Source organism: Argiope bruennichi, chromosome 6 (genome assembly GCF_947563725.1).
Source record: "Argiope bruennichi chromosome 6, qqArgBrue1.1, whole genome shotgun sequence".
NCBI lineage: Eukaryota > Metazoa > Arthropoda > Arachnida > Araneae > Araneidae > Argiope > Argiope bruennichi.
Window position 1 is genome coordinate 37,202,936 of NC_079156.1, and position 27,552 is coordinate 37,230,487.

Consider the following 27,552-nt stretch of genomic DNA (forward strand, 5'->3'; position numbering starts at 1 on the left):
TTATTTTGAAATAAATAAGAACGATGAAAAATCAGTCAGTATTGAAATGTAATATTCTCCGCTTTTATATTCTTAGCTTTTCTTCATGCCAGTGAATTTAAGAAAATTGGTGACCCATTACATATCTAACAATGAATTAAAATCAATAATAAAATAAGTACAGATTAAAATAAAGAGATCAACATTTATATGTTAATTAAAATACACTTTTAAGATTGCGTGATTATAAAATATTTTAACAATGCTTTATAGAGATTTATATATTTTCAAAAAGATGTTCTACTATGTTATTTATTGTATACTTGCTTTTCTTTTACAGGTAGGTGGGGTAATGGGAGGAGAGGCGGCCGCTCTTCTGGTAAGAATCTTCTTATGTAACCTTAAATATGATGTTATTTTTTTGTGTGTGATCGCAAAATGTTTATTAATGGACTATACAATATATTACACATCCCTTCTTAAATATTCAATACTCTTATCAATTCTTTAAATAAATGCATCACATATTTTGAATAAATTTTGAATTTTATTTAATAATCAGCTGATATACCAAGCATTTCTCGGAATTTAAATACTTTCATGTCTTTTGAATGAAATATAATAACATAAAGTAAAATATTATAATAACATAAAGTACTCGTCATTTTCATCTTTATTTTTATCTAAACTGAGAATACAATTTGCACCAATATTGCATTTGTATCAATCGTAACAAAGGTTTCTAATAATCGTATTTTGTATTAATCTTCAGAATATACGAAATGATTCATAAAGTTAATCGAAATCTATTTTTTCTCTTTATTTACTCATCTTTAAAGAATGGTGCAAAATGTAATTAAACTTTTATAGTATACTCATCTTAATTAACTTTTTTACCATACTTGGAGACAATAAAAATGATTTAAAATTCTAATATTTTTATTTGATTAGAAATGTAATACTATTGTTAAAATATACTTTTCTATATATTGAAACATTTATAATTTATTAGTTAATTAATCAGATCTAACCCATCTCTAAAATCACCGTAATATTTACCATCAAAATTGAAAAAAAAAAGAAACTTATAAAGTTATTTAGATTTTTGTCAATTCTCAATTATTTATGAATTTCACTTTTTTATATATTTTTATTTTTATAGCAATAAAAAATTTATATAAAAACTTTGTGAAGTATTTTAACGGTTTACATGAAAAAAAAATATTTTTAAGTAAAACTTGCTGCCTTTGACGACCAGTTGTTTCCATGAAATGAATTTCTATTGAAAATTTCATGTAACTTGATTTTAAAGGTTTTATCAACAAAATATTCTTAAAATTTATATTTTAATAGCCAGATACTATTTTGCATGTCTTGTATCGTTCTGTTCATTGTGTTATGCATATCCCTGTTTCTGTGTAATTTCTATCTGCATTTCTATCTGTATGATTTTGCAAATAAATATATCACAGGAAGTTAGTATAGTATTTAAAAATAAATTCACTTAAAATTTTTCCACCATTCCTTAGTTCTGAAGAAAAATTTTTTATTGTATTTACAATTAAGGCATAAACCTTTACTGTAAATACAACAAATTTAAAAAAATTAAGGGATGCTTTATACAGAAACTTACTTAACATGAAAAAATAAGCTGAAACTTCTTACATTTTTGTCCTGTTAACATTGGAACAAAAAGTCATGGTGAAATAGTAATCTAGCATCATCAATAAAAAAAGTTTCGAATTTCATTTTAGCAATGAAATATATTTTGAAAAATATACCTTATTCAATTATTCTAGTAAAATTTAATTAAAAATAGGATAAAAATTATATAACAAAAATTAGTGTCATTGAAAAGATAGTTTTTTGGAAGATAAAACAATGTAAAAATAATTTTTGTCCTGTAATATTTTTGAAAGTGATAAAAATAATAAAAAATATTAATATTTAGTTTTCCAAATTAAACTTTCAAAATATTCTTTCATGTATAATATAATATGTCAAATTTGGTAGCACTAGGTCATACACAATCTGGCGTATAGAATGCCGCCAGTACTCACATAAACAAACAAATACAAATATTTTTATCCTTATTATTAGTATAGATAATACTTAACCCTAACGCGCCTTGAAACTGTTGAAAAAATATGCTATCAGAGAATTTACTTTTTAAGAGGAAGGACCAAATATTTCTAGTTAAATAAAAAAAGAAAGAAGAAGATTTCATTTCATAAAAACCGAAACTTTTTTTTGAAATAAATAAAACTATAGCAAAAGTTGGAGCATATTCTGTCCTTAGACAGCTTTGAAAATAGTTTCATCTTTCCAAAAAACCATTATCCAAGTCCTCTAAAATTGCATTTTATGTTTAATGCTGTAAACAGTTTATCTATGGTGCGTTGGGCCACAGAAATGCGACCGAACTCTCTAGACTTTTCTAAACTGCTGCTATGTAGACATGAAAGATGTGTTGTAATACGATGATGGAGTTTTTACTATTTTCAAGTGCTTTTTTTAATATAGTAAGGCTAAAGACATATAATAAATGAAAAAGTTGGAGACGTCTTTTAGAATTCGATCTATAAAAATCACACCTATATATATTTTTAACAGTTAACAATTTTTAACAGTAACAGTTTAACAATTTATTTTTCCTTTCTTGTTTGTGTAAAGGAAGTATAGTAATTGTCAAAAAATTTGGACAAGACATTTTGAAGAATTTTTTCTTCCAGTCTTCTATGAAATTGAAAATGCATTTTTAGAATTTTGTCTGTCTGTTTGACTATGAATTAAATAATTCAAAAACGCTTTTAACTTGATAGATGAAATTCGGCATGCAGTTTTTATATCTTATTTATGGATTTCTATAAGATTTTGAAGGAAATTCATTCACAAAAAGTCTGTCTGGCTTGCTGTTTGAGTGCAAATCAAAGCGATTGCTACAAACCGACAAAAAGTTGTCAAATACTGAACAAAATTCGACAAAGGGTTGGCTGTCTGTAATTTTGCATGCATTTTGAAACGCGATGATTCAAAAGCACAACGATTTAAATAAAGGAAATTTCATATCTTATCTTGTTAATAAAATTGTGGCTTTTGTCTAGTTTTGGTTTCATTCGGTTGGAAAAAAGACGTGTGCTAAATTCATATCCGGTTTTCTTTACTATATTATTAAACCCAGAACATCCATGTGCAAGTCCTAAAAATAAGAATCTGATCAGTCAAAACCTTTCTTTATTAAAATGCACACATTATAATATTATACTTTCACATCTGGTCTTTTCCAAAGTTTTACAGTTTTTGAGGGTGAGATGATCGAGAGATATAACTTGCTCACAGATACATTCAAATACTCACAGATAGCTAAAGTCTACAGTCACATTATTCATATAGAATTGCTTCTTTTGTCGATATAGGCTTTCGCACAGCTAAAATATATAGTAGAATATATTGTCAATAAACGTCTGATACAAATTCAACAAATATTAGAATAATGGCATTAATTTAGAAATTATTTGAAACAGCGGTACAAAAGTTACAAGAGAATAATGTAAAAAGAATAGCAATCAATAAAAAAATAACTTATTTAAACATTTTGAGGCCTTATGTCGAGCACATTATGAAGCTCGTCTTTTAATTATTTTCGAAAAAACTTACGATAAATTTCAATTCACATTTTAACGCATTTTTAGATTAAAAACATATTAATTATCTCTTTCAGATATTTTTAATAGCTCTATCTGAATATACATTTAAAATTATTTGTTATGACTACGCAATTGCGATGTTTCTACACAATGTGAAGCAGTAAACAGTCACTGACGTTTTAAAAATTATGTATTTACTTAGTGAACGTAATGAAACAGACTGAAGTTGGCGAATTATACTTTCAAAAATGGGAATTTTTACCCTTTTATATTTCATAGGATTTCTAATTTTTTTTTCCTTTGCAGTTAGGTTAATAACATTATTTAATCAACCTGCCTGCTGGTTTCTCTTAGTCCAATGATCTATTTAGTCTAGTCTAGTCTACTTAGACAGAAATCCTCCTCTAATAATAAATTCAAACGAGCATAAAAAAATGCCATAGATTTCTTTAAATTCAGCTAGCGTTGATCATTTCCATCTATAAAATATAGCATAATTTTTCTTTTCCAAAAAAAAAAATTTAAGTAATCAAAGCTCCAACAATCACTCTCTGTTTTACATATTTTTTATATAAATATTTCGCTGGATTGATTGAAACGAACACATTCTCAAAATGTTAGGCTTACTACTCATCTTTACGTTTTCTCCTTTCGCTATGCCACTTCAACGTTTTCACCGAAGCTATAAGAATATTTTGATACAATTTCCATCCGACGTGAGGCACTTCCTTCCAGTGCCTTCGTCGTTCCTTGCGTTGATTCGGTTGCGCAAGAATGGTCCACTACAATTTGGAGAATACGTGATTCTTCTTTATTTTGGAAGGCTGAATCTAGAAGATGTTTTATTCTGGTTTCATGGATGGAAAGTGTAATGTTAAATCTTGAGAAATCAGTTAAACTGAAAGTATTTTTGATAACATATATTTATTTCATTTATATAGGAAAGTAGTTTTTGTTGAATGATTTACAAGATTCTTTTATGGTATTTTATCTAACATAGCTTAATAATCTAAAAAAATTTTAAAGCTAAAATAGCTATTTTTACGTTATTATATTAAATTTTAAATGGTTAAAATAAATAAAATTGAAATTTGTTTGTTCCAAGTATAACTTCAGACTAATAGCACTCTATAAGCGCTTAAAATATTAAGTGAAGTATTAGTTTTATTTTGCATTGATGCTGTAAAATTTAAGAAAAACATTTCGTACGTAAAAATATTCTACGATTTAATTATTTTCTGATTCTTTTTATTTCTATTTTGCTAAGTAGCAATATCGCTGAGAGAAATGTTAATCTTAAGCCAAAATTTTTTATACATTTTTACTATCTACTAACTCAAAAGTAGGCATGTTTTGCTGCTGTTATTATCTCTACAATATCTAAGTTTGATCCATAGATATTAGTAAAAGTTTAAAGAATTTATCTTAACCCTTTAAAGGGCCAGTTTTTTCTAGTCATATTATGTTAAAATATTTTTAGGCTTGAAATTAGAATAAGAAAAGGGATTCATTTAGCTTATTAGATAAATTTAATATGATTAATTAATATTGAAGTAACAAATCAAGACACATCATTTTGTCTGAGATAAAGAACTGAAGCATCTAAGTTTCTGACTTACATAAAAATTTGTCAGAACTTATGCCAACCTACATAATTTCATACAAAGATTGATAAATTTGGTGGGAAGCATACTTCCCACGGCCCTAGAAAGGGTTAAAATAGGTAATTTTGTTTAACTAATAGATTTGTATAAATTTTACAAAATTATTAAGATTTCCTGATTTAACCCCTTAAAGGACCATTTTTTTCTAGTATTGGTGTATTAAAATAATTTTAGAATCGAGATAGATTTGAGAAAGGGAATTCATTCTGTTTATTACATAAATATAACTTGATTCTTTAATTAATTTCGTTAATTATTAACGAAATAACAAATAAAGACACATCATTTTAAGTCAGATAAGAAACTGGGACATTTAGGGTTTTTTTTTATTGAAACATTTGTGAGAATGTATGCCAACTGATATAACTGCACGCAAAGATTGATGAATTTGATGAAAAATATACTTCCCACACATATAGAAAGGGTTAAAGAAAACACTTCCAAGTAATTTTTTTTCAATAAATCCAAATTTTTAAGCAAATTACAATAATTTATCATTTTTAAAATTTTGTTCTGGTTTCGAAATAGGCAACCAGTGCAAGGATCTGACAAAAATAAAATTAAATCCCTACTAAAAATAATAGTTGCTTAGAGTGATTCATATTTTAGTATTCGCTTAGTTGATTTTTCCGAGATATGGACACAGCAGAAGGAAAATACAATTTTATTCTATTTTAATGCTTTTAAATGGTTTTGCATAATTTGATATTTGGCTTGTTATAGTTGTTTATTAAAATAATGTTTAAAAATTAAATAAAATTTGAAATCCTGCATGCATTTTTCATGGTTAAATAAATATTTCTATCGAGATGATATGCAGAAATAATTTATGATTCACTTTCATTTTGTGATTTCAAATCCTTTATCTAGGCTTGAGCTTTAGAATAAAAAAGATTCGATTCCGAAAGTAATTAATTAATTAATTTAATAGATGATTCTTCAAATAATCATTAGAGTCAGGAACAAGATGGTAGAAAAAAACTTGAATTTTTTTGTATTCTGAACAGAGTAATTAGAATAATTTACGTAGCAACCAAGAAAGAACATTTTAAAGTAACTAGCAGATGTTTCCATCTGAAAGACCTGTAATCCTGTTAATAATATCCTGTTAACAATGTATAATAAAGTTGCAATGTAAAGTTGCATTTTGCCTCACTTTCTTCTTGAATTTCTCTTTCTCTTCTTCTTCGTTGATTATTATTATCTGAATAATGATAATTTTGTTTAATATCGCTATGTTTTGTTTGATCCTCCATCGCAGAACTTTTCTTGCTAACCTTTGCTTCCTTGCTATTTATAGCGTTCTCTATTCCTAAGTTCACGAACAAACGTCAGAACTAATCTCTAAAATTAAATGAAAAGAAATAAAGATCCATTAACAGAAAAAAATACAAAGACAAATATAAAAAAAAATACCGAAAGAAAATATTAGCAATAATTACCAACTAGTTCATGAAGTGAGAATATAATGAATCAGCATAAATATACAATAATAAAAAAATTCAGATCTCGACTCATTGATCTTTGCTACAATCCAATTAAAAAAATTAAATAAAACATGAAGTTTATGAACAGACAACAAATTGTAATTCATGCTTAGTTTTATTCATACACCGATAAATCAGTCAATTTTAATATTAAAAATACTTGATCAAAAGAGATATTGGAATATGTTCATTCAATAATGATGCCGATCGAAAGGGCGGATATATTTTTCTACTCCGCCTTCCCATACAGACGTTGCTGAGATTTTCTGTTATAGATACGAATGGTGTGTATTATATATGAAATATTGTTTCTACGAATGCACTGAGATGCATTTATTTTCTACAAGAAAAATATAAATATTATAAGAAGTCATATTTTATATGTAAAACGTACGAAATGTAATTACGACCATAAAAATAATTTATATATTATCGATATTTTTAGATTTAGGATTACACACCAGGTGACTTGATCGTTTTTGTTTCTTTCTTTGGCAGGCTCGTCTCGCGGTCCCGGCGATTGGTCCGAAGAAGGGGCGAACGGAGGTCCCCGACACTCGGGCAAAAGATCCCAGGGGAGGCGGCACCACCAGCCACAAGAATCCACAATCCTGCACGACGCAAGACCCCCGGCGGACATGGAAGTGAGTCACACACTGAATTATTTCACACGATATGCTTGTTTACCAACAGTTTAATAAAAGCACAGTTGTTTCAACATACAAGTTTTAAACAAGATTCCATTAAAGTTTCAAAAAAATTGAATTACGATGTTCAAATTTGCTCCATGTTCCCTGTCGTTGTCAAAGTTCTTAATTGCTGGCATTCATATATTTATAGTGAACTGTTGTTAAAAAATATACCTTTGAATAAATACTTATATAAGGGTGAATCAAATGAAAACAAAATATAATTTGAAGTATTGTTTTGTCAATGTGACGAAAAAAAGTATGTAGAATTAGAAAGGGAAGTAAGAAACACTACACCTGTTAAGACATGAGTTTTCTTTCTGTAAGTTTGAGGAACCTTATGATACATGCTAGCGGTTGGCCAGGGTAATTTAACCTGCGGAAAGTATCGTCCTGCAGGCAATCGGTGTCTGCGTCCTATTTGGGATTAATGAAAAGCAATATGTGTTATTCATTTTTTTAGAGGCAGGAGTTGTTAGAATTCGAGAAATGCATCGGCGAATGACAACAGAGTACCAAGAATATTTACTGTAATTACATTGTACGGCAAACATGGCAAACGACCTGCTGGTAGTCCTTTTGTGTAGTTTTGAAACATAAGTAACATCATTTATCGTGTGATATTCACGTGTTTGATATGGTGAGAAAGATATTGGAAGGCTGCCTTTTTTGCTCGGATAGCGAAGCCATGTAAAATTGTTTCAGTTTTAGCCAAACAACTTCTATGAATACAGTATTCATCGCTTAGCGAGGTAAGTGTTTTGGTTAAAGTTAATTATTTCGTTTAAAAATTAACTATGTCATTTCTTCTGTTCCTCTTGATCAGCCCTTACAAGAGAAAAGGACAATAGACGTTACAGCTTCCTTCAATAAAAAAAGAGGGGTAGAGTCTGTTGTTTTTTATTGAAACAAAACGGAATCATAATACTCAGTTAAAACTACAGGATTAAGTATGGAAAACATTTATTTTTATTTCCATTACTTTTATCTGCATGGGAAAAGTATAACAAGAGTATTATTATTTTTCCGTATTCAAACCCTACATAGAAAAATCTTATAACTGTCATAAAATTCGAATATAAAATTCTAATGAATTGCCACATCGAACGTAATGAAATGCGAAAACACAAATTTTTAGAATTATGTCCGTCTGTGAATGTGAGTAATCAAAAACGTTTTGAGCTGGATAAGCGAAATTTGAAATGAAGTCTTTAAACTAAATTTATATATTTCTATAAAATTTTGAATGCAAACCATTCAAAAGACGTTTGTCAGTCTGAAAATGCAAGTTAAACACAATAGCCTCAAATGCAGAGATAGATAAATAAAATTTACCTGACAGTTTTAGTATTTAAAGTATAGATCTACATAAATATCTGCACGAAAACTGCCTATTGGTCAGTCTACTAATCCGTGTGAAATGTACATGAGATAACTCAAAAATCAACTTCGAAAAATCAACTTCAAAAATCAACTTCGAAAAATAAAAGTTGATATGCGATCTTGTCATTAAATTGTTGTCTTTTTTGTGATGTAACAAATTTTAGTTCCAATTGGTTAGAAGAAAAGGCATGCAAAATGCATATTTGGTTTTCTAACCTATACTGCGAGGCAAAACACGCTCAAGTGTTCGTCTTTTGAAGGTAAAAATTTGATCTTTGATGACATTCACTGCTTTACGCAAATTTTTGGTTGAAAGGTGAGGGATAGCATCTTTATTAATGAAAACACTTGAGGAAAGCCATTGTTATATTAAGAATGCTCGGATGACGTCGCTACCCTTGATGATGGTCTGCTACAGAGAAAATGGTATAAAGTGAACTCTGTCTTCATTTCCCCCACGGCCCCATCCAGTTTATAATAATTTCTAGATTTATTTTCTAGTTGGTTTCAATTGTAAAATCTTATGAAAATTAATTTATGATCTGCGAACGGCAGTATATTTACTCCCTATTCATTGCATGTCGCATACAAAAAAAGTTGTACAAAAATCAAAACCGGCATAAAAATTTAACATAAAACCATCAGTGCTTGCTTTAATAGTTTACTACTGAAAATAGCTTTTACCTGCAAATATTCAAAAAATAACCGTAAACTAAGACGGTGTTTTGAAAAGTACTCTGCTTTTCTAAAAGTACTCTACCTTCTTTTTCTTTCTGTTTTTTTTCCGAATATATTCTCAATATTTTAAATATTGAGAATATTTTCTCGTCGGGGAAAACTATTCTCATGATAAAATTATTCATTTACAAAATAAAATAAATTGCTCACGTTAATTTACGAAAATGTTTCATAGATATCAGTAAAATTAAAAGTTCCAATTTACTTGCTTGTAAAGGGATGCATTACAATAGCTTTAGTTCATCTCAGACAGAATTTAATGACAGTTGTCTTTTCATCTCAATATTCTGCGCCAAAAAAAGTTTGCCATTAACTTATATTTTCTAGAATCCCCCCCCCCCCGATTTTTTTTCTATGAATGGTAACAGTCGTGTGGTGAAAGCTAATAAGCCAGTTAACAGTTACTCTACACGAGCAATTGCTTTTGTATTGTGGTCATGTTGCTGGGCTGCGAACCACAAGGTCCCAGGTTCTATCCTCGCTCATAACAATCCGTCACATTGGTGACCCGAACGTGATTTAAACACGCAACATTCTGATATCCTCTCTCATAACACTCCGCCACAGTTGTATGCATTTCACATTGCGTTGAGTTGAAAAATTATTTTTATAAACTGTAGACAATGAGCTTTGATTTTGTAAATTATAGGTCCCTGAGTTTTGATGATTTCATGCAAAATTTCGTGCACGAAATTCTTTAAAATACCTACTATTTCCAAATCATATATATTTTATTGAGCACAATAATAGTTATAATACATATTATATCTAATAGATGGCAGCACCAAATTCTTCCAGTTGATTTTATATGTGTTTATTTTTGTTATATATACTTTCTTTTTCGGGTAGTATTTTTAAATCTAAAAAGTATTTTTGCATATTTTTAAGTCGTAATATTCAATATATTCAGTATTCTAATGTCGCGAATTATTAACTAGTTTCCAACTTTTCCCTTTTTTATTATTGAACATTTTTCATCATTTTATCATTTATTTTCTAACATTTTGACTGCTACAAAGTATTGCTGATAGAAATAGGGAAAAGAAATTCCAACCTCCTTAAAAAAAAAGGAATGAAATAATAAAAAAGTGAGAAGGCAATACTATGTATCAAATGCTGCTTGTATTAGTTAAATGCTATATATGCAGAATAAGAATTTTCAGATCAATATTTTTAATAAGACAATTTACTCCCTTGAAACGTCACATTATTTTAATAATAATGCTAATAAATACAAACTATCTTTTTTTCCCCTACCCAATTTTTTTTCGTATTTTGAATGAGAAGTTTCCAACTCGCAACCTCTCAGAATAATAATCTCAAATTAAATTTATACATTAAATTTTGGCTTACATTGATTCTTAGAAACATTATTACATTGTACATTCTATTGTTTGTATTTTCAGAAAAAAATATCGTCGAAAGACCAAATTTTTTAATTAAATATAAATTATACACAAAAATTAAAGCCTTTAATTAATGCAAAACACATGTACATTAAGATTTCTAGTCTATACATCTATGCTTACACCTATGCTTTAAGTGCTTTCATATAGCAAAGTGTTTAGAAATATCGGAGCATAGATATTATCTTAAAATATTCTTAAAGAATTTTAATATATATATAAATGATGAAAAAGGTAACAACACATTGTCTTCAGATAATTTCGATTAATTTCCTCTCTATTTTCTCATATATTTTGGCATAAGTATGTTATTGATAATAAATGGTGTGCGAAAAATGTAGCGACATTTTCAAAAATTAAATGCTAATAAACAAGTAAAGATATTCACTTATGTTTCTTTATGTTCCATAAAGAATGTATAATTTTTTTGCAATATTTTATTGAACTATTTCAATGTGCGCACCATTAGCCGTGCTCAACGCATCGAGTCTATATGAGATTTCCAACCACTTACCTTGAAACATTGCAGAATTAACACTCTGAAAGGTCGCTGTAATTTGACATTTCAATTCATCAGTGTCATGGAGATTTCTAAAAAATGTTTCTCTAGTAACTCCATAAGAAGAAGTCCAAAGGTGTTATGACTGGAGATCTAGATGGCCATAATATTGGATCTCATCTTCCCACCCATTCCCCGGGAAACTTTTCATCTAACGCTTTTCCCACTTCCAAACTCCGTGTGATGGTGCCCCATCATGTTGGAAAATGATATTGGGTTGCAATTCCTCTACTTGAGGAAATGCGAAAATTTCAAGCATATTAAGGTAAATGTCAGAGAGGGCAGTTACTTCAAAATAGGCAAAAAAACACCATTAATTCGATTATGCAGTAAGGTAGGCCACATATTTACTTTAGGGTTTGTTCTTGTTTCCTCCAGTATGGCATGAGGATTTTTCTAATTGGTATATTTGAGTATTGAGTCAATTAACCTGATACGTAAAACGTTGCCTCTCAGAAAACATTACGCGTTGGAGGAAATTTTCATCATTAATTTTTTTTTTTTTTTGTAGCATTTCTTCTGCAAATGTTTAATGTCGAGGTTTATCATCAGGCTTTAACTCAAGCAGAAATTGAAGTTTTTAAGCATAATCCATGACCTTTTATGCACTACATCAAGTATAATTGATCTCAGTCTTTGAAATTGCTAGGACGCTTGGCGATTTACGAGGACTATGACGAAAGTATTCTTTGATTCGTGTAACGCAAACGTAGCTTCTGCTAGGACGACCATATTTGGGTTTTAACAATACTCTACCTGTAATCATAAACCTTTCATGCCACATATAAATTGCGTATCTTGAAGTTGGACTTCGATTGTAGGTAGCCAGAAATTTACGCAGTAATTTCTGTTGAAGATTTAAGCTCGATAAACCCAGCTGCAACTTGCGCTCGTCCTTAGGGTGAAGCCTTTTTGAAAAATTTGATGCAGCTCCATATAGTTTACATTTCATTAAAAACAAGCATTAAACCTTTTTTTTTATGGAACATAAAAAAAAACCTTAGTAAAAATATTCATTCATTCATTCATTTATTTGTGATTGAATTTTTTGTACGTGTAGTTGTACTTTTCGTACACCCTGTGCATTTTATACCACTAATTGTATTTAATATACTCAAATGGTGTCTATGAAGATCTTCTTCAAGTTTGAACTTCAACTCGAATTGCGGACACGAATATAAGCGTAATATTTCCTACATTAGCAATGAAAACTATATCTGAAAGTTCTTAAGTTTTTGCATCTCAGATGTCAAGATAAAAAGCTTCCGGTATGATGTGGAATAGTGGTTAGTTCTCGCCACCCATGTGGGTACAGAAATGGTGTGGGTCGGTTACCCTTACAGATGACGGAACGTACCTCCCACGAGAGGTGTTGTACTGTAGCTGGTGATGATCCGTATAACTGAACCTAAGTTCCCAACAATGATTCGATCATTCAGATTTTATACGTGTGTCTCAGACATTTGGAGTAATCAACAAGTGGTTAAAATTTGTTAAACAACAATTTTAAATTAATCTTTTTTTATTTTTCTTCAAAGGTATACAATTCTTAATTTTTTAAATAAAATATGCTTAGGATCATCGTAGTTTCTCATTGAAAATATATCGAAGTCATATAAAATGTTTTGGGATTAAAAAATGCTTATGAAAGTAATAACTTTAAAAAGTCCTTCTCAAGAATTATACAAAACGAACTTTTGCGCTGAATATTTGTCGCATAGGTTTTTCCGTTTCTTCAGAACGACTTTAATAACTATTATCCGATTTTGATAATTTTAACATAATCTCAAAATACAAAATCTTATTTTGAGATCTTGATAAGAGCTGAAATATTTGTATCCATTACGAGTTGCCTTTGGAGACCAGCTATCTCGATCCATATGAAATTTTAATAAAATCGGATATAATTTCATGCCCACGATTTCGTTATACTAACAGACGTTTTAGCAGTGTCATTTTAATTGTCTTACATACGTTTTTTTTCGTGAACATGAACCTTTCTATTTGAAAAGAAGTTGCATGCCATCATAGTGACCTTTAAATAAAGTAAATGAGCTGAAATCTAATCATCTTAATTTCGCGTATTGTGATTGTTTTATTCGTCTTGTGAGCAACACGGATACTAAACAAAATCCTTCTTCTTTAGCTTTCAATAATAAAAGAGTCATGTGATAATATATATGATGAAGCAATCAAAATACTTTGAATTTCAGCTCAACAATGTAATCTATATCTAAAAATAAGGTTAAAAAAAATTTTTTTTTTTTTAAATTCTCAGCTTAAAAATATTTTGCTGAAGAATCTATTAAGAAGACAAGTTGCATAAAATATTTAATAGAAAATTTTAGAGAGCATTAATTCCGGCTGACGAAATTGTCGCCAATTTCGCCCAATTGGTCGCCAAATTTTTTACAAGATAACTCCCGAAAATATTGCCCTCCCCTCCCCCCAAAAAAGTATTATTAAATCATCTTAAAATTTAGAAGTTAACCTTTTTAATAATTTTTAACTTAACGGTCTTGTTCATTTTTTTAAAAAAAAAATTGCAATTTTTCAGAAGTATTTTTTTTTTTCCAATTTTCAACAATAAATTGTTGCACCGAAATTCATACCATTTTCATTATTCCGTCTAATATTTAATCGCGTGGTTTAGTTCTGTTGTTGAAAGCTAAAGACGAAGGATTCTGTTTAATATCTGCTTAGTTTACTTGCAAAATAAGAAACAGAAGATAGAATATGGCGAACATTAGAAGTTCGATTAAGTTTTTAAACGGTACGACATTATGGAATTTGATTTTTCAAATTTTCAAATTTCAAAGAGCAAAACAGGTACTACTTTATTAAACAAATACAACTTAATTATCTATCACTATTTAATGTCCAAAAGTGTCTTTAAGGAAATCATGAATATTACACTATGTATAAGAGATTTATTTATAAGTAAACACACCCGAAATCTCCAGCGGATCAGCTGGTTCGCTAAGAGGGTACCAGCAGATTGGAAAGGTATTTGGTATGATAAAGAGGAAAAAATTAGATCCATTCTTAACATAATGAAATTATCGGCATAATTTAAATCTTAGTCATGTTGCTGCGGTGTTGAAACAATTCATCACTGAGCTACTTAAATACAAATCAATCATCTTGATCTTTTCATAATTTTTGTGTATCTTGGATCATTAATTTCGGTCAGCATATGATATCAATCAGAAAAAATAAGCTTCTAGTAATTTAGTTTTTCTGATAGTTTGACTTGAATTCATTATGGAGTAAAATTTTGCTTTTGCGAATTTAAAGTTGGATTTGAATTTTTTACTTCCTATTTTAAGAAATATACAAAGAAAGAATATTGCAATCGTCTAAAAATTCCAACGAAGATTTTGAGAAATTTCCATATTTCAACCTTTTCGAGTTTGAAAAATATATTTTGGAAGCTTCATCTGTCTGTCTGTGAACACGGCAATTCAAAAGTTCTTTGAGATTAATGAAGAATATTCGGTATTTGGTCTCTGTCCCAAACTTGTAGATTTCTATCCAATTTTGAACGAAATCCCTTCCGAGGAATGGTTTTCAAACAGTTTCGGTGGTGAAGGTAGGTTGAGTATACTGATAAACAGAATATTTGGTATTTACTAAAGTACATTTGATTTTTACAATGAATTAACCATTTTTCGGAAGATTTAAGGTTCTGCGTCAGTTTTTTGAAAATTTTAGAGTCCCTTTTCTCAGTGCAAAGGATTACCGTATTGCCAACAACAACAAAAAAACTCAGAGTTTAATTTCCTGAAGTTTAGCTTTTGACCATCTTTTTTAGAACAATAAAAATTTATTTTGACAATTATTAGATGAAATTTAAAAGGAGTGTAGTTGCAAAAAGTTGAGGAAATGTCTTAATTAATCTAACCAAATGTTACCAACAGTAAATAAAGAAGTGTTTCCACCAGTGGTAGATTTAGATGTTCAACAGCCTTAGGTGGTGCCCATTATAATATTCTCCTTTAAATGAGCTGATAAATTCAACTTTCAATTTCAATATATTTTTAACTTTAAAATGTTGATGATTTATTTTCGGTCAAATTTCTAGTTTAATAACTTTTTGGAAATGAATATTTTATTTTTATTATTATGACAGCTCACAATTTAATCTTATACAATATTATTTAAATAAATACTTGGTATTTATAAAAAAATATTGAAATTGAACAAAGTAATAAAAAATGTTGGAATATGACCAGTGCATCATGAGAGAGGCATTATAATTAACAAAATATTAATATTATCTTAATATTTTATAGATCATACAATTTGTACTTTTTACATGAATTTTCGGTTACTATCTTTTTAATCCACCAGCCAATTCCCCCGCCACCAACTCAGCGGCCCTAGGCAGCTGCCCAATCTGTCTAGCAGCTGCCTAAAGCCGGAAATCCGCCTGTGGCTTTCCACCATGTATTTATGCAATATATCAATCTTTTTGTTTTACTACTAAAATATTTTTTTTTGTAAAACAAATAGGAGTAATTTTTTTTTTTTAGAATTCTAGTAAACTCTCTAATAAGGTTATTATCGCCCAACATGAATATTAGATTGCTACGTCTTTGAAAATTTTTATTGCTTACCGTATTGATAATCGAAACAATGCGTCAACACAAGCAAAACTGTTGGCCATTCTTCAACTTTCGTATGTAATTAGTGACGTCTTTTTATATGTAACCAAGAAAACATTTTGCACGCCTTTCTTCTCGACCGATTAAAGCCAAAATTTCAAACCGATGTACAGTTTTGGCTGACAGGCGACACGCAAATATCATTTATTTAACCCACTGTGTTTCACATTTATATGCATGCGAAAATGCAAATTTATAAACATTTGACCTATCAACAGATTTAGTCCAGAATTCTGATACATATGCATGCTTTTGATGGTAAAACGTGTGCCATATTTAATCTGTATAGTTCTTTTTACATATTCATAGATAAGACTTTCTGCGGATTATCAGATTTCATCTGAAATTTAATAGAATACAAATTCAGTGCAAATACCATGTTCGAATTTTAACCATCTCTCTAAATACATTTTATGAATAAAATTTGTATGAAAAAATGCAGTAAATTTAATTTATCTTGATTTTTATTATACATTTTGTAGTAGTCGGTGTCATTTGTACTCGGAAAGAAAGATAGTCAAACCTACTAAACATGGTCTTCACCCAAAATTTGATATAAAAAATCTATTAATATTGAGTAAATTCAGCATACAAATTTAATTCTTCTATCTAAAAGCGTTTTTAAATTACTGTATTGATCTATAGACAGACAATCCTAATACCAAAAATATGTTTTTCAGATTCACAGGCGTTTGAAATATGAGAATTCATCAATATTTCGACTTCAGTCCCCCCCTTTTTTTTGACGATTTTTGTTAGTATACTTAATATGCAAGGAAATAAAAGTAAAGTACTAAACGCGTTTAAACGAGGTATTGTGTTTACTGTATAATAATTCCAACATAATTCCAAAATGTGTTTTACAGATTCAGAGATGTCTAAAATACAAACATTTATCAAAATTTCGAATGTAATTTCTTTTTGACGTTTCCTTTTAGTATACTTTGTATGCAAGGAAATAAAAGTAAAATCTATCTAAAACCGTTTTTTAGTTACTGTATTCACAGTAGACAGTCAATCTTAATTCCAAAAAATTTTTATAGATTCAGTGACATTTAAAATATAAATATTCATCAAAACTGCCACTGCAGTTTTTTAACGATTTTTTAGTATATTTTATATGCAAAAAAGAAAAAAAAACTTTTAAAAACTTCAATAATTTGATTAAATGTTCTGTCATATTAGAAAAAAAAAAAACTCAGAAGATACAAAAACCATCAAAGTTTTTTGAACTGATTTTCAAATATTTAATATGCTTCTCCATAGTGGCCTCATCAAAATATGTTATAAAATAAAATTTCGTTCAGCTTGTTTATACTTAACAAAAAAGTTCATATATTAATTTTTTACACTCGGAAAAGCAATTCGATGCATAATTATTCTCCTAATATAAAGATTTGTTTATTGCTTAGAACAATAACTATATACAATTGTTTTAAGTCTAATTTCCTGAAAAATTAGTCGACATCTTCTTACCATTCTGTAGGAATTTTTAACAAGTAAAAATAAATAAATAAAATGTCGAAATGATGCATCATTCATCTTGAATAATGCCTCAGAGAAACATTGACTTTGTGATGATGTTATTAAATAAAAATAGGCTCTAGAATTGAAAATTACAAATTATTACGCCATCAAGGGAAATTTTAAATCCCCTTTATATCATAAACTTCCATCATATATTTATAAGACTCAGTAGTGAAATGATAAAAATTAAAAGAAAAGAGATATTTACATGGGTGACTGATTTTGCACCATTCAGTCCTCAAATACAAAACAAATTAAATGCAAGAAAAAATGTTCAATTGTTTTTATAATAGAAATAAACTTATCAAAGAAATAGGAAAGTAAGGTCCTTTGCTTTTTTTGATTCGTGAAAACTGAATTTCTTTATATTTGGAATTTTGAAGAATGCATGTAAACTTTCTTAAAACAATTTTCAAAACATTCGAAAGACGAGATTTTATTCAGTATTATTTCAAAGCATTCGAATATAACTTTTTTTTTTTTTTTTTTTTTTTTGCCCAAAAGCCAAGATGTTGACTATGCTGCGCCAACCAGAGAGTTAAAATCATAGCAATATGAGTGTATAAAATTTTATTAGGAATGGTTATAAGTAAATTTTTTAAAGAAATAAACATGTTTTAAATGAGGGAATAAAGCTTCGTGGTTTAAAAAAAAAAAAAAAAAAAAAAAAAAAAGATTAACATGCGGAATTTTGCCCCGTAAAGTTTACAGTAAAATTGTTGATGTTTGAAAAAAAAACACGAGCGCTGAACACTAAAACATGAGCATTCAGACAAAATATACTGAACAAACATTTGATAGTTGCATCAGGAATATATTGGTGGTTGTTCTCCGAGTAAGAGAACAACCATCAATGTGTTTGAATATGACTATCACACGCCTGTAATCTACCCCTCGTAATATTATATGTCTTTAATATATTGATATCCACATATGTGTATTATTATAATAACATGTACAGATTATATGGCCTTCGTGATATTATATGTATTTAATACATCAATATACATATATGCGTTTACTATATATTATAATATGTACTGCATCATATTCACATGCAGGGTGTTGTGGACGTATGTTATTACAAATAATGTACTAAATAATTTAAGCGTAACCTATAGCCAATGGTTAGCATACATTGTTGGTGACCGAAATTCCTTCTCATTATATAGAATAAACAACTCCCCTCGCGTGAGTGAAATAAAATATACGTGCCTATTATTTATTAAAACATTGTTCTTTACAAATAAACAAAAAAGTCTCATAAAAAAGCAAGTCCAAACAATGCCGTAACTCAATCAAGAAATATAAAAGATATCCCATTAGTCGAAATAAGAAGAAAAAAGTCGAACCAGTTACAATTTCTGAATGGACAATCAATCAGATAATCTTTTTCTTACTCTCCTCAAAGCACTCATTCAGCGAACGATCTATCTCACTTCAACCCGATCTACATCACATCACGCACTTTTCTTGCTAATAAGTAACACTACCCCTCTACAAGGAACGTTTTCACAGCAGAAAGTCAGCTGTGTTTGTTAGCACTGCCAACCAACCACGTGTTGCTCTCCCGCCCGCCACCCCGGGGAACGTGAAACTCGCCAACTCGTCGCTTGAAGGGACACTTCTTTTGCATCTGGGTCGGCCCATAAAAAAAAAAGGCTTTTCTTTCTTTCTTTCTTTCTTTTTTATTGTTATCGTTTGGTTGTTTCGCCAACAACGGTGCATGGTGTTCGTCCAACCATTCTGACAAGGTATGCCGTGCGATGAAGTATGTGGAGACGTCTTTTTTGTCTTCACCCGCTACCGCGCCTGCTGCCTCGAATCAACAGGTGAGAGTTTACTATTTGTGGTCGATCTTCCTCCGTGTGAAAGGTCAAAACCCTAGGTTAATGGGGTCAATCGATGTCAGATAAATATTGATGTAGCTCAGTTTATTTATTTATTTGATTCAATCGGATTTTATTTCTTCCTGAAACTTCGCTCTTTATAAAAAGTTTTTTTTTTAAATAGATTTTTAAAAATTGAAGAAAGGTTTTTAAATGATGGATTGGTATCTAAAGAAGAGTCGTATTCACAAAAAATAATTTTCTATTGTCTTTCTTTTTTTCAGATTCTGTAACATTTTTAATCAAAAATAGTTTTAACCCTTTGCACTCGGAAAAGTAATTCGATGCAAACTTATTCATCTAATGCAAAGACTCGTTTATTGGTTCGAAAAATTAAATATATATCATTGTTTTAAGTTGAATTCTCCCGTTTAATTTATTTGCCTCTTATTACGACTCTGCAGGTATTTTTAACAATCGAAATTAGCAAATAAATAAATAAAACGTCAAAATGATGCGCTGTCTTGAATGGTGAGTGAAAGTTGCCATATGTGTACAAAGATTTAAAAAAAGAAAAAAGTATTAGTTTACAAGATTTCGTGAAAACCTACCAAATACTTTTATATAGTTTCCTTTTCGATTATAGTTTCTCAAGGTTTCATTTTTTATTTAATTGTCTATTTTAAGATGGCGATTTTTTTTTCCAACACGAAAAGACAACCCTTATGGAAGTTGCTTAATAAATATCATTTAAGAAGCTTGTAATTAATCCAAAGAGAAATCAGGCAAGCAAAAACTTCTATTGAATGATATAATAATAAACTATAAAAAAAATCCTTCTAGTTATTTCCGAGATGAAATTTTGTTTCCAACTAGTTCTTGTTGAATAGACATAAATCATATAAACTGGATTTCAGGTAATTGATGGATAACGTAGACAGTAAAAGATTTGTCTTCTTTTGGCAATTAATGTTGTATTTTGATAATAGCGGCACTTTGTAGTCCTAGGTAATGTGTATTATGAGACTATTCTTTTAATAAGGTGATTAATTTAATTTAACGATTTTATCTTAATCATCAGGATTTATTTTAGATTGATCTTATATTTTACTAATTTTCTGAAAATGTATATGTTATTATATACTTATTGTGATTTGTAATTACAAATCATTAACGTTTATATACTATATTACTAAAGATTTGGGTTACAAAATGAGCAAAGTAGTCAATGCCCAAGGCCCCAACAAATTTGTGGGGCCTAAAGAGCTCGAAATGTTCGAGTATTTTCAGAATAATTTAATCTTGCACTTTCATTGAATTTATGAAAGAAATGCACTCCAATATATTCAAAGTAAAATTAAGCATCGTTTAAATTTGTAAACATAGTTTTAACAATTTCATAATTAATTCTCTTTTTTTTATTCATTAATTGCTTTAAAATTTTACAAAATACGTTGCTTTATGATTTAAAATAAATGTTTTATTCTAAGTTAAATAACATTTAGATTGTGGTAAAAAGCTTTATTTTTTTTAACATTTTATATAAAATTACTTTTAATTTTGCATTTTGTGTGTATGTGTGTGTGTGCTCGTATATACACAATATATACAGAAACCAACTTCAATGAAAAGTGATCTGAAGTTTAATATTTATTTTTATTTCAATTTATCAAATCATCTTTTAAGGATTGCTTATACAAAGATTAATTTAATATCGATAAAAAAAAATCTGGTTTTGAAAGTTGGGGAGAGAGGAAAAAGGTCTACAGATTTGCATAACTTAAGGAACCTAAGGGGCTTAATCTGTCCTTGATATAATCTAAGCAAATGCTTGATGATTAGTATTGACAAAGTGAATGTAATAAAATAGATAAAAATCTGACCCATTATGTTTGGCAAAATGCAGAATTTATCCTCCCATTTCATGATTCGTAGAATTTGAATTGGTAACAGGCTAATAACATTTTTTAAACTACTTGTTTGCAACCACTGTCTCAACCCCGAGATCATAGTAAAAAAACTGCCCCTGAGAGTTGAATAATATGTGAGAGATCAAAAACATCTGGAAAATTGAATCATGTTCCACAACTTACATAAATAAGAATAAGAACTTAAAAAAGCGAGTTAAAATGTGTAGTAATATCGTATTTGATTCTTAAAATATATTTTGTGTCTGTCATTCTGTGTTATTATCATGATATTTTCAGCATTTAACTTGAATTCAAATTGTTTGAAATCTTATACTTTCCCCTTTGAATCAGATTTTTGGGTTTTAAATGTGCTAAAATGCTTTCATTTTTTTCGGACTTTATATTTTAAATTGATTATTTTACAAGAAACCTTTCATTCTAATTTTTCTCATTATTTTCAGTTTAATTTTAACAAAATGTTATAACACCACTAAGCGTTTATGTTAGTAAAAGGTATTTTAAATTGAATCTGATAAATTAGAAATTCCACTGTCAATTACAGTCACCATCATATCACTTAAATTATTCGAAGCAACCGAAAATTGATTGATTCAGGCAGAAAAATGGGACCAAACTGAAATCAAATGCTCCGGATTGTACTGGATTATAGTACTGGATTGTACTGGATTTAGATTATATCTAAACACATATCATATTTATAACATTAGATATTTATATATAATTATAATTTTAATTTTAATTTTTTAAAATTAGATAAAGAGATTAGATATGAAAAGATAAATTAAAGAAAATAGATTAGAGGTTGAAATAGATAAGTTATTAAGAATAATTTAGAAGACAATTATAAAGTATAATTATAAGATTATGAAGAACATAAATTAAAAGAAATGGATTAGGAGTTGAAATTCATAAAATTATTAAGAAGATAGATTAAGTAAAGGAAAGTTAATTTAAAACAAAAGTAAAACAAAAATTAATTCTTCTTCCCAAATTTTGCTAAAATTGCAAAATGACCAGATATTCTGGATTAACGAACCAGAAACCCAATTTCCATCATTGGTACTACATTAAAAATAGCTATAGAAGGCGTTCTCTGAGATAGCATCCGTATTAGAGAATATGTGAGAAAGTTTTGAGAAGACAACTTCCCCCGGTTATAATTAAAAGCTTGCAGATAAAGCATTAGTTTTAAAATAAGACATTTTAAGCACGGAAGTATCGATTGTAGATGATTCTTGGGAGATTCTGCGAAATACGCTTCCATTAATGAGGTCAATAGAAATGATAAATGAAAGAAAAATACATCCAGAATATCTGCGTTTTCGTTTCGTTCTAATAATTTGTATTTCCATGCCATTTATTACTGTGCTCGTTTCTCGTGTTCATATTTTATTTGCGTGCATTTTATACTCGACAGAGTAAGATTATTGTACCTCAATGAAATGAATGATTTTAAAGCACGTTCAGTAGTTTATACTGAGTTTTGAAATAAAAATCTTATGCTTGGGCTCACGCACATACGAAAAAGGAAAAAAAAAAAAAAAAGGTTAAATTTATGTATTAGCAGTTTCCAACTTTCATGTTTTCTTTTTATTAATGAATGAACACAGTTATGTAAGAGAGAATCATCTACCATTTTATGGATTTTGAGTTCGCTCTTGTTATTTTACTTTCAGTAAAATGAGCTAACTCCATTTCGGTGCAGAAAAAAAAATGCTTAGAACTTAATAAATAAATTTTATAAAAATACAGCACGATTTTTTTTTCTTTTTTTTTTTTTTGTAGAAGCAACTTAATTTGAAAGATATATATACAGTGGGCCACAAAATTGAGTATACACCTTAGAAACTTAGAGACTTTTTGCAATTACAAATTAAATATTGCTTTAAGATGATTGAAATTTTTATCTTATATACTTTAGTCTATGCTTTACTGTACTATACTAATAAAATTGTTACGTTTATTTATTTTTTTCGAAAAAAATAAAAGATCTGAGACGAGAGGAAAAACAACACCACAAAAATAAGTATACATCTCTATTAATTTCCTTTTAACGTACAAATTAATATTTTGTTGCATAACCTTTTGCTTGAATTACAGCTTGTAATCTTCTGGGCATAGATTCTACTAGTGTTTTAGTGGTTTCAATAGAAATTTTAACCCATTCTTCTCTCAGAACCTTCTTGAGAACTTCCTTGCTTGTGATTTCGTGCTCATGTACAGCTTTCTCTAATTGCGACCACAAATTTTCGATGACGTTTAAGTCTGGAGCTGGGCTGCAGTGTGTAATTGCTTCCTGCAATGGTACAGCAAGTATAACTGCACAATCTTCGCTGTATGCTTGGGGTCGTTGAACTGCTGGAATATGAAGCTTGACCCAAGCCCCAACTTACTGGCACTTTTTTTCAAGTTATCATTTAAAATTCCCAAATATACATGTTAGTCCATAATACCATCAATAAAAGCAAGCTTTCCAACTCCTCCAGCCGACATACAACCCCAAATGAGGACAGATCCACCTCCAAACTTGACTGTCTGAATGGTGTTTTTAGGTGCCAGTGCTTTCCCAGCTTCTCTCCATATTTTAAATCGTCCATCGCTTCCGTAAAGATTAAACTTACTTTCATCAGAAAATATTACAGTGTTCCAGAAAGAAATAGGCTTGAAACGATGTTCTTTAGCGAAAATCACTCTCTTTTGTCTATTCACATACTTGATGAGTGGCTTTCGTATTGGTGTACGGCCATGAAACCCATATTGGTGAAGGGTACGTCAAATTGTTTCAACTGATATCTTTTTCCCGATTGTAGAGGACATCTATAAAACTAGTTTAGAGGCACTCACCCTTTAGAGGCACTCACCTTTCTTTACTGAGTGAATGATCTTCCTCTTCGCTGTAGTACTCACTGTTTCTTTACGTCCTCTTTCAGGAATATTGGCCACAGATCCAATTTTTTTATACTTCTGTAGTATTTTTTGGACACAACCATGAGTTACACCAATCAACGAATTTCTCGAAGAGATTTGCCCTCTTTCGACCATTTTACAACCAATAAACGTTCAGATTCAGTAGTTTCTCTACGAGAGCGCATTTTACGATTTTTAATGAGAAAAAATACTATTTAAAAGCGTTGAAGTGTAATTTCACGTGTTATAAGCAGCAGCTACTCCTGAAACTCTTTAAAGAAAATTTGAAACTAAAAAAAGTGGTGGCAAAATTTACAAATATGAGAAGTGTATACTCAATTTTGTGGCATTTTTTTCTATCTTTTCTTCGAATCGCTTAACTTTTTTCATAATAAATAAGTTAACTATAGAATTGTGTTATTATAGGATGGTAAAGCAGAGGTTAAAGTATCTAGGATTAAAAAAATTATCTATTTTAAATCAATATTTAATTTGTAATTGGAAGAAGTCTAAAAGTTTTAGAGGTGTATACTCAATTTTGTGGCTCACTGTATATATATTTGGAGCTGATTTGCCAATACAGACAATTGACAATTTCTGTGTGATTTTTTTTTCTTTTGCTTGGAAATCACTGGTTTGAATTACCTCTTGATTCTGCAAGACATTCATAAATACATCTGAATTAAAAACTTTCAGCAAAAATATCAAATAGCGATAAAACTGGGAATTTTTAAGACATTATTCTAAATGAATGAGTTTTACACCATTAGGAGAAAAATCCATTAATTATTCTGAATACTGTTTCTGTTATCGCCATTCCTCTTTCTCAACTAATACAAAGCCTACAACGATAAACAATACAGTAGCGATAGAGTTCGCGCTGCCTTTTACCGTGTTAAATTAAATTTTCATGAAGGCAATTTTTAAAAAATGTAATTTAAAAGAATAATTGAAAGATCATAAGCACAAACATTGTGTTGTCGATACACATTTTTATTTTATTTTTTTACCGCCTTTGGCTACAAATCATCCTAATCTCCAACGTTTTTTTTTTTTTTTTTTCATTTTAAAAACTAACCTATATAAATCGTATAATGTAAGCTAACTGGGACCGACTTAATCTAACTGATAAAACATGCTGGAAATTCAAGTGAAATGCGCTATTGTGCGAATGTTCCGCACATGTTTGCTGACTCTTTCATAATTCTAGTTTTCGTATTTATGCATTTCTTTCATAATTCTAGTTTTCATTTCTTGCTGTTCATGTTATTTCATAGAATATATGGGATGAAGTACTCCTAAACTAGATTTCTGAAAACTTGATGAGTCTGTTCATATTTGATAATTAAAGAGGATATTTCGTGCATTGTTCTGATAAATATTACAATTCAATTTTAATAGTGATGTCATGAAAAATATCAAAAGAAGGATACACATTGGGATATAAATAGAGAAAATTCCTTTTTAGTGTTCAATAATGCTTAATTGAAATGTGATTATATGTATAATTTGTCACCCATCTTCAAGCTGACCTTGGAATCAGTGATAATCAGCATCAGATTTCTGACTATGTAGGCTAGATAGCTGCCTAGTGTTGCTGGAATGAAGGGGACTCCAATAAGTCTATTAAAAAGTTATATTAGCCTAGTTGTCAAATGAATTTGTAACAAATAGAAATTTTTGATTGTAAAATATTAGAATTAGAATGTGTGAGCACATTGAATAGTTAAATCCGTTAGTTAGAATTTTTGGTAATTAATGTTTTATATTATACTGAAATATTCGTTAGTCATTAACTAGTTATATTCCATTAGACATATCTTATAAAATAATTCTTACGTCCTGTTTCTTGGAAATGTATGCATTTTATATATATAATGATGCAGAAAAGTTACAAAATTTATAAAAATCATTATTAATTTTTAAATAATTTCATTATTTTAATTACCTTTTCCAAGAAACTTATATTAAAGTTAAATAAATAAGAAATATTTTTACAAAAGTATAAACATAAGAATGTTACAGAAAAATAAATCTTAAACGTTTTGATTAAATTAAAAAGGTATGGAAATATGAAAATAAATTGACTGCGGCAATCAGTCCATTTTCTATTGAATCCCGAGTTTTTTATAGTTTAGTTTGTTTATGTTTACGATCACCGATTTTTATTATATTATATTATTATCGTGTAACATATAATATCAGTTCACTTTGTTTTAAAAATGTTTGAACTTATTTGCAAACATCTCATCTAAATTGTGACTTTAAAATATTACACGGTCAGAGGGTTAAAAGAGGGGTCTCTTAATGTGCATTAACTTGCAACACAAAATACCAAAATCCACTAATGGTGATAGAAATATCAACTCGAAATTTGAACTGAGAATTTTTTTTTCAAAAGCAGAAATGATGGATTGAAAATTGAAGTCGTAGGGATGTTAGATGTTTTCCATCCAAACACGCGCATCTGAACAGGTCATTGGGCATTCCGCTCATTTTGGATGCATTCACATGTCTGAAATCCATTCAGTTGCTGTACGGAATACCGATGCTTGACAACTCACCAAACCGGAAGAGGGATGGATGCACTGTAGGCAGCTGTTGAATACCGATCAGCGGAAAATGCTACAAAGTAATCTTTTCTAGATTTAATTTTTGAAGCTGTAGTCTAAATAGCGCTTATTAGATTTTTGATACGTAAGAAATATGAGAAGAATTTCGATACTCGCTTTCAGATAAAGGATATATAGTTTCAATAAGGCTATGCGATTATTAAAAATTGATATATTTTAAGAGAAATTTCATCTACATTTTCTGAGCCTTTTTTATAAGAATGTTGCTTTTAAAAATGGCTCAGAAATTGAACACCCATATATATTAATTAGACGATCGCAATGCTTCATTGTTTTTTTTTTTTTTTGTCGTGTAACTATTTTAAGCCAAATTTTGCTCAGTAGCAGCTTCTGAGGGTAAAGACCCCTGAGCACCCGAGGGCAGAAGTCTGACTTCTAGCTGAAATGAAGATAGAACACACACTCGCTTGCACAACCCCTTTTTACATGGGGGGGGGGGCTCATTAACGCACCTCACAGAGAGAACACAAGGAAGAGAACCATGCCCGAACCAGGACTCGAACCCG

At 29.4% G+C, this 27,552-nt stretch overlaps 1 protein-coding gene across 10 annotated transcripts in view; it reads left to right on the top strand.

Annotated features, from left to right (window-relative positions):
* LOC129971156 (coiled-coil domain-containing protein AGAP005037-like) overlaps nucleotides 1-27,552 on the top strand; it is a 383,974-nt gene that overhangs the window by 253,202 nt on the left and 103,220 nt on the right. For 9 of the 10 annotated variants that reach the window (XM_056084662.1, XM_056084663.1, XM_056084666.1 and 6 more), the window contains 2 exons: nucleotides 320-358; nucleotides 7,276-7,421. In XM_056084662.1, the coding sequence (XP_055940637.1) occupies nucleotides 320-358; nucleotides 7,276-7,421 (185 nt within the window). Of the gene's footprint in view, nucleotides 1-319; nucleotides 359-7,275; nucleotides 7,422-19,336; nucleotides 19,579-27,552 lie in introns of those variants that run through there. The other variant, XM_056084671.1, reaches the window with a different exon arrangement.